Below are 14,341 nucleotides of genomic sequence, written 5' to 3'. Positions count from 1 at the left end.
TGTTCAGATAGAGTGGGAGGGATAGAGAGGAAGAGAGAGAGAAACATCGATGCGAAAGGGACATATCGAGTGGTTGCCACCCGCACGACCAACCAGGGCCGGGGACAAAGTGCAACCGAGGTACGTGCCCTTAGCGGGAACCAAATGCAGGTCTCTCTGGACCGCAGGCTGACACTCTAACCACTGAGCTAAACCAGCCAGGGCAACTTTTTTTCATTGGAATTTCTGACTGCCTTTCATTTTCTCTGCTTAGATTATTTTTTATCCTCACCCGAGGACATTTTTACATTTTATCTTCAGACAGAGTGGGAAGGAGTGGGGGAGGAGAGAGAGAGAAACAGTGATGTGAGAGAAACACATTGAGTGGTTGCCATCCACACGACCCCAACCAGGGCCAGAGACAAACTGCAACTGAGGTGTTATGCCCTTAGCGGGAACTGAACCCAGGCCTCTCTAGACTGCAGGCCGACACTCTAACTACTGGGCCAAACCGGCCAGGGCTCCACTTAGATTCTTAAATAACATTTACCACCCACCCCCATGAGAACACTCCCTCATGACAGTGTTCCTTTCTCCTGCGACATAAGCCTCCTATGCAAATGTCACCCTGGGTCAGAGTAATTCCCAATGATTTCCTGAACCTCTTGTTATCCTAGATCCAGTGTATTGTTTTTTTTTGTTTTATCCTCACCCGAGGACATTTTGCATTTATCTTCAGAAAGAGCGGGAGGGAGAGAGGGAGAAGAGAGAGAGAAACATCGATGTGAGAAAGACACATCGAGTGGTTGCCACCCACAAGACCCCAACTGGGGCCGGGGAAAAACTGCAACTGAGGTACATGCCCTTAGCAGGAACTAAACCCAGGCCTCTCTGATCTACAGGCCAACGCTCTAACCACTGAGAAACACTGGCCAGGGCAAGGTCTTGTTTTCTTGATTTGCTTATTTTGCTACTGAACATTTTTTTAAAAAATTATTTTACTGATATTTTTTTAGAGAGACAGAGGGTGAGATAGAAACATCCATGTGAGAAACTGCCTCCTGCATGCCCCCTACTGGGGATCAAGCCCATAATCCAGCCATGTGCCCTGACCAGGTATTGAATAGGGACCTCCCAGTCCTTGGGATAATGCTCAATCCACTGAGCCACACCAGCTGGGCAAGAACAACTTGAAATAACCTGCTAAGAAGGGATGCACAGGAAGAAGTGTCTTTCTGAGTCCTTACATAACTAACTTATGTATTCTGCCTCCATATTTGATTTTTTTTTTGACTGGACAAAGACTTCTAGGCTGAAAACCACTTTTCTCAAACTTCTGGATTTATTTCTCTAATACTCTTGCAATCCATGTTGCTAGAGAAAAGTCTGATACCAGTCTAATTCTTGCTGCTTTGAAGCTCTCAAAGACCTTTTATCCTTGGCATCTGGAATTTTACAGTGATGTATATGTGGGGTGGAGCTTTTCCCATCTGTCCAGCTGGCTTATTATGTTTATCAGCTGTCCTCATTCCACATATCCCCCCCACTGCCCTGTTTTACTACTCTACAAAAAAGTAAGCTCCACCTGACCAGTGTGGCTCAGTGGACTGAACGTCATAGCATGGACTGAGAGGTCCCAGTTTGATTCCCAGTCAGGGCACATGCCTGGGGTTGCGGGCTTGATCCCCTGTAGGGAACATGCAGGAGGCAGCTGATCGATGCTTCTCTCTCACATTGATGTTTCTATCTATCTCTCCCTACTTCTCTCTCTAAAAAAATCAATAGACATATTAAAAAAAAAAAAGTAAATTCCATAGGGAGCAGGAGGTTTATTTCATTCACTGCTATAGTATCTGACACACAGCAGAGTCTCAACCATATTTTGAATGTATGAATTTACTTTGCTTGAATTTGAAGTCTTGTGCCTTTCATTAGCTCAGGAAATTTTTATCATATTAACCTTTTGATAATTTCCTCTCCTTTGTCTTCTCTGTAGTTTCTCTCTGGAATATTGAATACGCTATAACATTGTTCTCTTTCACATTTTTCATCCCCTTTTCTTTCTGTTCTTTTTTTTTTTTTTTTATCCTCACCCGAGGATATTTTTCCACTTTTTTTTTTTGTACAGATAGAGTGGGAGGGAGAGGGAGGAAGGGAGAGAGAGACAGAAACATCGACATGAAGGGACACATCGAGTGGCTGCCACCCGCACGACCAACCAGGGCCGGGGACAAACTGCAACCGAAGTACATGCCCTTAGCGGGAACTGAACCCGGGTCTCTCCGGACCGCAGGCTGACGTTCTAACCTCTGAGCCAAACCAGCCAGGGCCTGTTCTTTTTTTTTATCCTCACCCGAGGACATTTTTGCATTTATTTTCAGATAGAGCAGGAGGTAAAGAGGGAGGAAGAGAGAGAGAGAAACATCGATGTGAGAGAGACACATCGGGTTGCCACCCACAAGACCCCAACCGGGGCTGGGGACAAACTGCAACCAAGGTACGTGCCCCTAGCGGGAACCGAATCCAGGACTCTCTGGTCTGCGGACTGATGCTCTAACCGCTGAGCCAAACCAGCCAGGGCGAGAGCCCCAACTTTAGAATGAGGGGGCTGAGGACCTGACCCTTCAGAGGGCAGGGGACTTTTCTCTGGGTCCAATTCTCTTCTGTCTACTCTAGTTGTCTGAAGTGTTTATTCCATTTCTTTAAAGAAGAAACCTGTGTTCTTCCAGTTTCGTGGACTTCCTAGACAGGTCTGCATACAGGGGTTAGGGAAAGTGACTAGGTCCTAGTCAGATGGTCCCCGACTCACAATGACTTTCGACTTAATAATTTTTCGACTTTGCAAAGGTGCAAAAGGGTTGTGCATTCAGTAGAAACAAGCAAGGCTAAGCTATGATATTCAGTAGGTTAGGTGTATTAATAACTGTATTTCGACTTAACGACATTTTCGATTTATAATGGGTTCACTGGGATGAAACCTCATTGTAAGTCATGGAGCATCTGTATGGTCGCCAGTTATTCCCTCTTTTCCATCTCTCTTGCCTTTCATTTGATTTCAGAGGCTCTGTGTTTCCACCCCACAGTAAGCTGTCACTCTGCTGAAAAGCCCTCTAGGAGGAGTCTCGGCTGTGGCTAGCCTGGCTTCATCAATCGGTCCTCTTCCATCCACTTTCTGTCTTCTAGAATCTGTTAAAATCCCATTAGCTAACTTCTACCATATTCTTTTCATTATTCTGAGTTTATCCCTTTTTTGTTCCTATATTGTTATTTTCCTGGGGATTCTGTCATACTGAATAAATCCTCTTCCATTTTAAGTTTTACTGTGGCTGGGCTAACACAAAGGGAGTCTGAGATTCTGGGCAGTTCCTGGCTCCTCGTCCGGAGCCTGAGTGCTCACAAACCTGCTCTCCTGCCTTCTGTGCCTATAATCTTTGATTCCTTGACTGTCAAGATAACTGGATACTTCAGCTGGGCTGTGCTTCATTTATTTTATGTAAACTGACTGTAAAATGCAGTTCCTGAAATAACTTGCTACAGAAAAAGAAGAGAGACCAAAACACCCTACAGATTTTCCTCTGAGGAAAACTACTAAGTGGAGAACTGGTTCTTCCACTCTGGTTTGCTGAGTCCCTTGGGAGTTCATTAGCTAATACAGATGTTCAGGCCCCAACCCAGCCATGATCTACTCAACTGAATATCGAGGGACAATCAAGCTTGTGGGCTGGTGAATGGGAGACAGTGAATAATGGAATCTCAGGGGCTACAAAGTAGTGGCAGCTACCATAGGAATGGAAGCCGGGCTTCTGAGGGTCAGAAACCGAAGTAACGAAAGTCATAGTACCAGAACATCATGCAAAGTTGCTCGATGGTTTTATGTTACTAAAGACTCAAAGAAAAGGTCTGTGGACTTAAAGTCTAGTTTTGCCCACAGAAAAAATACCCAGAAAAATTATTTTATGATTTCAAAGATATACCAAACATAAATTAAGGAGAAACATTCCCCTTTCATTGTCTTGCCCTTCCTGTACCCTATAGACAATCACTTTAATACTTCTGCAAAACAAGAGCAAGAGTTCTTACTACTATCTTTGTATATGCATTTAAGAGAGCATATTTATTCATTTATTTTTTATTAATCCTCACCCAAGGATATTTTTCCAATGATTTTTGATAGAGTGGAAGGGAGGGAGAAAGAGAGATAAAAAGAAACATCACTGTGAAAGAGACACACATCAATTGGCTGCCTCTTGCACAACCCCAACCAGGGACAGAGATCAAACCTGCAACCCAGGTACATGACCTTGACCCGGAATAGAACCCATAACCCTTGGGTGAACGGGTGGGCACTCTAATTACTGAACCAAACCAGCCAGGGCAAGAGAACATCTTTTTTTAAACTTTATTTTTATTGTTAAGAGAGCATCTTACTTTCTGTAAGCATTTGATAAATGCTTTTTTAATTTTAAAAAATTACTTTAATTCTAAAAAGATCATAAACTCATCAGTTTCTCATCAGTGAGTCTGTGCTCCTGTCCATGGCAGTATATCATAATGCTAGTCTTGTTTTAAGGATTCTTGATTTTAAGGTTCAAATTTACCATAAACTTCATTGGCCGATTCCTTAGAACAGTATAGAGAGTCTGAGGAGCTGAATTAATTCAGAACACCGAACACATCTGCTCACCTGCTAGCCTTGAATCCTTTCAATTTCTGTACAAAGAACGATTCAAGAACTTCTGCACACTGGTAAAAAGGGGAGTCACTTGGATTGTAGTAACGACAGTTATCAAAAATTTTGGTCATATCTGCCACAAATTCCGTCAGCTTTTCATAATATCGTCTTTGTATTCTTTCTTCCATGGTGGCAAGGTCTTAAAAACACAAAATGTAAAACATTTTCAAAGCTTTAAGGTTGTTCCAATGGGAATACTGCTCATAGTCCTGACTAACAAGAATATGTATTTCCTGCCCAAACAGTTCTAGAACCAAGCTGATTCACCATCAAAGACTTTTAGCCATTTATGAAGAAAACAGGAGCACTTTTCCAATTTTGTTTTTGTTGGGGGGCTTAAGGTATAAATCTTGGCTACTGTTAAGAATGTTTTTTTACTTTCTGTTAAGTACAGAGAATAGTTCTTTGTTAAATTACTTTTAAACCAAGGAAACTATACCAGCATGATCAACACACATTTAAGTATAATACATTTTCACAGGCAAAAAAATTAAGTATATCTATCATATGTACAAAGAGAAGGGGGAAATCCAGAATTAAAACCAAAATCTCTGTGGTTCTGTAATCCTTGTATGAGACTTTTAATAACATCACTTTGTTCATTCATTTTCATTGTTATTTTGGTGACAAGTGATATTGACTCACCACTTATGGCAGTAATGACATAAATTATCTACTTAAATCAATTTAAGGGGAAATATTAGCTGATATAAATAAAAATATTAGTATGTAATAGTACAAGCAAGCAGAAAAGACAAAAATCGTTATGGTGATACATAGGTGACTGCTTTGGAATACTGAGCTAAATACACCTGAAATAACAATAGGTCCTCGGAGAAAGTTGTGTTTGAAGGGAAATTACATATGCAATTAAAAATTTTTTTTCTTTATTGATTTTAGAGAGAGAGGAAGGGACAGGGAGAGAGAGATGGAAACATCAATGAGAGGGAACATCAATTGGCCGCCTCCTGCATGCCCCCCACTGGGGATCGGGCCTGCATGTGCCCTGACCGGGAATCGAACCAGCAACCTCTTGGTGCATGGGTCGATGCTCAACCAGTGAACCACACCAGCCAAGCTACACATACAATTTTAAATAAAAATTTGGGGAAGTTAAAGGTCAGTGATCTCAAATCAATCTAGGATTGACGAAAAGAAACACAATTCTAAACTAAGTCTCAATTCATTTGGATTATTTTCAAATCTGAAAAAAAAGTTCAAGACCAAGGAATATTTGAAAAATAATCAGAAATTAAAAAATGTTATAAAAGCTGTGGTAATGAAAAGTGTGGCGCTGTGCAGGATGACACAAACATTAATGAAACCAAATTCAAAACAGGAACAGACCTCACTGCATTAAGCGTAAGAATTTCATACATGTTGAGGATGTCATTCAAATAAGTCAAAAAAGGAAGAATTCATTAAAAAACTGGGCTGGCCCTGGCTGGTTTGGCTCAGCGGTTAGAACGTTGGCCTGCGGTTCGGAGAGTCCTGAATTCGGTTTCTGCTGAGGGCATGTACTTCGGTTGCAGTTTGTCCCCGGCCCTGGTTGGGTCGTGCAGGAGGCAGCTACTTGATGCGTCCCTTTCACGCGACGTTTCTCTCTCTCTTTCTCCCTCCCACTCTATCTGACAAAAAATAAAAAAATGTCCTCAGGTGAGGATAAAAAAACTGGGCTGGGGCAAGTGACTACATATACGAAGGAAAAAATTCTACCAGACATTATAACCTTAAATAATTCTAGGTGGATTAAAATTTTGGTGCATGGGACAATGCTGAATCCACTGAGCCACGCTGGCTGGGCTAAGAAGGCAAACTTTATGTTACATGTTTTGTTTTTGTTTTTAATCCTAATCCGAGGATTTTTTTCTATTTATCTTCAGATAGAGTGGGAGGAGGGAGAGGGAGGGGAAGAGAGAGAAAAACATCAATGTGAGAGGAACACATCGACAAGTTTCCTCCCGCATTACCCCAACTAGGGCCAGGGATGAACTGCAACTGAGGTATGTGCCCTTGGCCAGAATCAAACCCACAACTCATTGGTTTGCGGGCTGACGCTCCAACCACTGGGCCAAACCAGCCAGGGCTACTTTACATGTGTTTTTTTTTTTTTTCTTTACTGATATTAGAGACAGAGGGGGAGAGAGAGATAGAAACATGGATGAAAGAAAGAAACATTGATTGGCCACCTCCTACATGTTCCCCACTGGGGATCAGGCCCACATCGTGGGCATGTGCCCTGACCAGGAATTGGACCGGCAACCTCTTAGTGCATGGGTTGACGCTCAAGCAGTGAGCCATACCGGCTAGGCTATTTTACACGTTTAACACACACATGAAAAATACCAGCAGGAAAAACCGTTCAAAGACAACTGCAAAAGCACATCTAACAGCCTGATGAAATTCCAAGCATGATCTGGGCACATCTATTCTGTGCAGGTTATAAAAAAGTAAATACTTAACACATCATATCAGGATATTATCATTTTTATACGTAATTTCTAGGTATTTGCAGCCTGTTTTTTTTTTTAATTGATTGATTTTGAGAGAGAAAGAGAACATCGATTTCTTGTTCCACTTATGTATGCATTAATTGATTGTTTCTCTTTTTTTTATCCTCACCAGAGGACATTTTTGCATTTTAAATAGAGCAGGAGGAAGGGAGGGAGGGAGAGAGAGAAACGTCGATGAGAGAGAGACACATTGAGTGGCTGCCACTCACACAACCCCTACCGAGGCCGGGGACAAACTGTAACCGAGTTACGTGCCCTTAGCGAGAACCGAACCCGGGTCTCTCCGGACCGCAGGCCAATGCTCTATCCGCTGAGCCAAATCGGCCAGGGCTCATTGGTTGTTTCTTGTATGTGCCCTGACCAACGATCAAACCCACAACCTTGGTGCATCAAGACGGTGCTCTAACCAGATGAACCACCCAGTGAGGGCTACACCTGACTAGTTTTAATGAAGTATATGAGCAGTGCTTGGGTATGTCATGATTTTTACTTGATTAGGTATCCCTTAAAAGAAAAAAAGTATTAGGAGTACATATCGGTGACTAATGACAAACTTGGGTAGAGAAAAAGACTAAGAGCATGACTCCAAAGGCAGAATTTCTAATGATTAATAAATTTAAATCCAAGAATGTTAAAAACTATCATATACCCGCTCAAAATCACTATAAAACATTTAACTGTCCTATGATTAAATAACATTAACAAGACGAATATCTTAAGAGATAAATGTGCAAAATACACAAATAGGAAACTCACAAAGAAAATGTTCAAACAGTATGTATACCACTATTTATTAAAATCATGTAAAGTTGCCCTGGCCGGTTTGGCTCAGCGGTTGGAGCGTCAGCCTGCGGTCCTGAGAGACCCTGGTTCGGTTCCCGCTAAGGGCGCGTACCTCGGTTGCAGTTTGTCCCCGGCCCTGGTCGGTCGTGCGGGTGGCAGCCACTCGATGTGTCCCTTTCACATCGATGTTTCTCTCTCTCTCTCTGTTCCTCTCTCTCCCTCCCGTTCTACCTGAACAAAAAAAAAATAAAATAAAATAAAATAAAATCATGTAAAGTCAAAGAACCACTTTTTTTTGCCCAGATTAGTCGAAATTAAAAATTATAATATCAACCTATTAACAGAGGTTGCCTCTATAAGGGAGAGAATGAGAGCAACAGTAAATTTTACATTTAATTTTCTACACCTCTTTAACATCTGAATTTGTACACCAAATATATTATTTGAAACAAATATTTTCAAAGAAAAAAATTCCCCCTTAAAGTAATAATACTTAATGGTTTCAAGAGTGCAGAAAGAAGGGTACAGATATACACTATTAAAGGACCCTGGTTCAATTTGCTGAAGTCAATTTAAAAATATTTAGCAAGCCCTGGCCAGTTTGGCTCAGCGGTTAAAGCGTTGGCCTGCGGACCAATAAGTCGCGGGTTCGATTCCAGTCAAGGGCACGTACCTTGGTTGCGATTTGATCCCAACCCTGGTAGGGATCGTGTGGGAGGCAGCCACTCGATGTGTCCCTTTCATGTCCATGTTTCTCTTTCTCTCTCTCTCTCTCTCTCTCTCCCTCCCTCCCTCCCTCCCTCCCTCCCTTCCTCCTGCTCTATCTGAACAAAAAATGAAAAAGATGTCCTCGGGTGAGGATAAAAAAAAAAAAAAGGAAGAAAAAAAGATAGCAAAACAGCCTAGTTCTTCAAGAAAATAATTTTGGTTCAGTAACTTAAGGTATATTCCATTTACAGAACACATAAAAGCCACTAACATCGCCCTGGCCAGTTTGGCTCAGTGGTTAGAGCATCGGCCTACGGTCCGGAGAGACCCGGGTTCGGTTCCCGCTAAGGGCACGTACTTCGGTTGCAGTTTGTCCCCGGCCCTGGTTGGTCGTGCGGGTGGCAGCCACTCGATGTGTCCCTTCACGTCGATGTTTCTCTCTCTCTCTCCCTCTCCCTTCCTCTCTCTCCCTCCCACTCTATCTGTACAAAAAATGGAAAAATATCCTCGGGTGAGGATTAAAAAAAAAAAAAGCCACTAAAATCATGCTGTTGAAGATTAATGACACAGGAAGATATCTGCCAGAGAGGTCATGATATTATCTAAATTTTCACACACACACACACCTCCCAAAATGTAATAAAATTCAGTGAGGAAAAGATGAAAGATGCATTTCATCTTTCCTTATTTTTTTTTTATTTCCTAAATTTTGTAAAATTAACCTGAGTTACTTTTAGAAGTAGAATTATTTACCTACCTACCTAGCTAAAGCAGATTATACAAATCTGAAACGCATACAAGGATTAACTTCTATCTTCAACTTCTGGAGAAGAGAGGTAACAACTACTTATTTATTTATGTTGTGTTTTTCAGATATATATTTTTTAATCCTCACCGAGGATATTTTTAAATTTATCTTCAGATAGAGTGTGTGTGGGGAGGAACATCGATGTGAGACACATTGACTGGTTGCCTCCTGCACAACCCTGACCAGGGCCAGGGACCAAACTGCAATTGAGGTACATGCCCTGGACCAGAATCGAATCTGAGACTCTTTGGTCTGAGGGCTGACACTCTTCGCTGAGTCAAACTGGCCAGGGCTCAACAATACTTTTAATTAGCCCTCATTTATCTCTTCTTTGTGTTTCCCTGTCTTTAAAAAGTTGTCACAAAACACAAATCCTTCCCATTTAAAAAAAAAAAAAAATATATATATATATATATATATATATATATGTATATTCTTTCTTCCTTTATTGATATTAGAGAGAGAGGAAGAAAGAGAGAGAGAGAGATAGAAACATCAATGAGAGAGAACATCAATTGGCCGCCTCCTATATGCCCCCTACTGGGGATCGGGCCCACAACTTGGGCATTTGCCCTGAACAAAATCAAACCTGAAACCTCTTGGTGCATGGGTTGATGCTCAACCAGAGCCACACCAGCCAGACTATATTTACTGTTTTGGTTAATCCTTACCTCAGGATATTTTTCCATTGATTTTTTTTAGATTGAGTGGAAGGGAAGTAGGGAGAAAGAGAGAGAGAAACATCAATGTGAGAAACATTGATTGGTTGCCTTCCGCAGAGGATTGAACCTGCAACCCAGGTGCATGCCCTTGATTGGAAATTGAACCCAAGACCCAACTGTCTGCAGGCCAATGCTCTAACCGTTGAGCCAAGCCAGCCAGGGTCCATTAAAATAAATATTTAAATGGATTTTTAGAGATGAAGGGAGAGGGAGAGAGAGATAGAAACATCGATTGGTCGCCTCCTGCATGCCCTCCACTGGGGATTGGACCCACAACCTGGGCATGTGCCTGAACCAGGAATCAAAACAGCAAACTCCTAGTGCATGGGTGAATGCTCACCTACTGAGCCACACCGGCCAGGCCCATTACAATATTTTTTAAACTGAGATATAGTTGAAATATGACACTGGTATTAGTTTTAGGTGTACAACATAATGATTTGATATACATACATTCTGCAAAGTGATCTCCACAATCAGTTTAGTTAACATCCATCTCTCATACAGCTACAATTTTTTGTGTGTGATGAGAACTTTTTTTTTAACCTCACCTGAGGACATTTTTCAATATTTTGTTCAGATAGAGAGGGAGGGAGGGAGGGAAAGAGAAACATTGACGTGAAAGGGACACATCGAGTGGCTGCCTCCCGCATGACCCAACCAGGGCCGGAGACAAACTGTAACTGAGGTACATGCCCTTAGCAGGAACCGAACCCGGGTCTCTCTGGACTGCAGGCCGATGCTCTAACCAATGAGTCAAACCTACCAGGGCAAAAACTTTTTTTTTTTTAAATCATCACCCAAGGATATTTTTCCATTTAACTTCAGACAGAGTACGAGGAAGAGAGACAGAAACATTGACGTAAGAGAAAAACATCGATCAACTGCCTCCCGTAGAACCACGACCAGGGCTGGGTGCTAAACTGCAACCGAGGAATGTGCCCTTGACTGGAAATCAAACTCAAGATTCCTTGGTCCACAGGCAAATGTTCTAACCATTCAGCAAAATCGGCTAGGGCTGTAATAAAAACTTTTAAGATATAGTCTCTTAGCCCAATTGGTGTGGCTCAGTGGATTGAACACCATCCCATGGATTGGGAGGTCCAGGTTTGATTTCTGTTCAGGGCATATGCCTGGGTTGCAGGTTTGATTCCCGGTGGGGGACTGTGCAGGAGACAGCCGATGGATGTTTCTCTCTCACATCATTGTTTCTATCTCTCTCCCTTCCTCTCTAAAAATTCAATAAAACCCTGGCCAGTTTGACTCAGCAGTTAGAGTGTTGGGCCTTGTACCAGGGACTCCCGGGTTCGGTTCCCGCTAAGGGCGTGTATCTTGGTTGCAGTTTGTCCCTGGACACGGTTGGGGCTGTGTGGGTGGCAACCAGTCAATGTGTTTCTCTCACATCAATGTTTCTCTCTCTCTCTCTCCCTCCCTCCCTCTCTCCCTCCCACTCTATCTGAAGATAAGTGCAAAAATATCCTTGGGTGAGGATAAAAAATATAAAAATAAAAATTCAATAAAAACATATTTAAAAAAATATACTCTCTAAGCAACTTTGAAATACAATAAAACCCTTCTCATTTATGCTTAGCTGGCTTTAAAATACATTTTTCAGCCCTGGCTGGTTTGGCTCAGCAGTTGGAGCGTCGGCCTGCGGTAGAGAGACCCGGGTTTGGTTCCCGCTAAGGGCATGTACCTCGGTTGCAGTTTGTCCCCGGCCCTGGTTGGTCGTGCGGGTGGCAGCCACTCGATGTGTCCCTTCACGTCGATGTTTCTCTCTCTCTCTTCCTCTCTCTCCCTCCCGCTCTATCTGAACAAAAAATGGAAAAATGTCCTCGGGTGAGGATAAAAAAAAAAAACATTTTTCATCATCAGGATGGATCTAATCCTTTGGCAGTTTTGTAAGCTTTTATGTATGTTTTAATTTTTTTGCAGATAAACTATTTTTAATAGTCACTGGAGCTTTCCATTTTAAAACAATCACTTGTAGCTGTAACTTATTACCCTTTTCCCCCCAGGAAATGAGGCTATTTTCTCTTGGATCTTTACTGTGGGTTCATCAAATTGCTTTCCTTCAGCAAAAGAGGAGGAAGAGACAGCATGAGAGGCTGAGAGAGACCCTGATCCATTCCTTCTTTTGTATAGCTGCACAATACTCTGCTTATATGTCATTTGATTTAGCTTCTCCTCTACTGATGGCTATTTATTTCATTTCCAGTATTTTTGCAATTACAAGCACTGCTGTGATGAATGCTGTACCTATATACATGTAAATCCTAAGAAATGAAATTGCTGGTTCCAATGATATGTACACTTAAACATAACACATACTTATAATTTATCCTACAAGTTACCACACCAATTTATACTCCCATCAAACTTGCTCAACATATCCTCATGATATATTAATTTTATGGATAATAAATGAAATATCTGCTGAGATTTCTGAAAAAAACTCATGTTCAATTCAAGTACTTACCCATAGGTTCCTTAATAACACCATAATAATCGGGTGCATCATTAGGGTCCACTGGTTCCAGGAAGGGCCAGGCCATCTTATGGGCCTATAGTGAAAAATAAAAAGGCCATTCTTATTGTCAGATAGAAATACTAATCTACTTAAATGTCCCTCTGGAGTTACTGCATCAATCAATTCTTAAAATCCAAAAGTCTTAAACTGACTAGATAATATTGTTTATAATATTGTTCTAGTCACAAATTATCTCAGATGGGCATTCTCTATAATAATGGTTTTCAAAAAGTGTCTGAGGACCTTGGCACAAGTGGGTGGGGGTTGAAGCACTAGCTTATGAGTCAAGAAAGTTGGCATGTTGACCTGCCAACTGTACAATACTGACACTGAAATCATACCTATAAAATAGGGGATGTGGTTGGTTCAAAGTATGGAATAGGAGCCCTGGCCAGGTAACTCAACTGGTTGGAGCGTTGACCCGATACACCAAGGTTGAGAGTGTAATCCCTGGTCAGGGTACATACAAGAAGCAACCAATGAATGCATAAATAAGTGAAACAAATACTTCCTCCCTCCTTTTCTCTCTCTAAAACCAGTAAGTTAAAAAAGAAAAAAGGTGAAGTGTGGAATGGTCACCACTGTTGGCTAATGAGGTAACAGAGATGTGATGTTAAAAAACATTCAACCATGTACTGAGAATAATGCTCTCCTTTTAGTTCTTTCCATTCTCCTGCCTGTTATTCTAGGAGAAAGTGTCAACGTAGCACTGTTGTCTTGAATACATCTCTAGCACTTGTTAATTTTGTAAACCACCCCCATCTCCTTTTAATTTTTCTTAAATGTTTTTATTGATTTTTATTTTTTTTTAGAGAGGAAGGGCCCTGGCCAGTTTTGCTCAGTGGTTAGAGCATCAGCCTGCGGACCAGAGAGTCCCGGGTTTGGTTCCCATCCCTGGTTAGGGTCATGTGGGTGGCAACCAGTTGATGTGTCTCTCTCACATCAATGTTTCTCTCTCTCTCTTCCTCCCTCTCTCCCTCCTGCTGTCTGAAGATAAATGCAAAAGTGTCTTAGGTGAGGATTAAAAAAAAAAATTTAGAAAGAGAGGGAGATAAACATCAATAGGTTGCCTCACACACACCCCCTATTGGGGATCGAGCCCACAATCTGGGCACATGTCCTAATTAGGAATCAAACTGGGGCTTCTTAGTCCATGGGATGATGCTCAATCCACTAATACTCACCAACTGGGCTCCTTTTGATTTTTAATAAAGGAGGGAAGGCTTTGGCTCAAAGCCTTCGATAAATATTTATCTCTCAATAGAATTTAATCAGACTGTTTTTCAATTTATGGTGGTGGGATAAAGTTTTCTTTTAAAAATAGAATTTAGGCTCGGCCAGTGTGGCTCAGTGGATTGAGTGTTGTCCCATGCACTGAGAAGTCCGGTTCAACTCCCGGTCAGGGCACATGCCCAGGTTTTGGGCTCAATCCCCAGTACAGGGCGTGCAGGAGGCAGCCAACTGATGTTTCCCTCTCACATTGCTGTTTCTCTCTCTCTCCCTTCCTTTCTGTACATATCAATAAAAATATATTGAAAAAATAAAATAAAAAATAAAAGGTAGGTT

The 14,341-nt window shown here is 41.7% G+C and overlaps 1 protein-coding gene across 14 annotated transcripts in view; it reads right to left on the bottom strand.

The window, feature by feature from the left end:
* BPTF (bromodomain PHD finger transcription factor) overlaps nt 1-14,341 on the bottom strand; it is a 149,651-nt gene that overhangs the window by 2,932 nt on the left and 132,378 nt on the right. For all 14 annotated transcript variants that reach the window (XM_036269415.1, XM_036269418.1, XM_036269408.1 and 11 more), the window contains 2 exons: nt 12,725-12,809; nt 4,664-4,850 (listed from right to left, as the gene is read on the bottom strand). In XM_036269415.1, the coding sequence (XP_036125308.1) occupies nt 4,664-4,850; nt 12,725-12,809 (272 nt within the window). The remainder of the gene's footprint in view (nt 1-4,663; nt 4,851-12,724; nt 12,810-14,341) is intronic.

Source organism: Molossus molossus, unplaced genomic scaffold (assembly GCF_014108415.1).
Source record: "Molossus molossus isolate mMolMol1 unplaced genomic scaffold, mMolMol1.p scaffold_m16_p_19, whole genome shotgun sequence".
NCBI classification, from domain to species: domain Eukaryota; kingdom Metazoa; phylum Chordata; class Mammalia; order Chiroptera; family Molossidae; genus Molossus; species Molossus molossus.
This window is presented reverse-complemented; position numbering and strand designations above follow the sequence as displayed.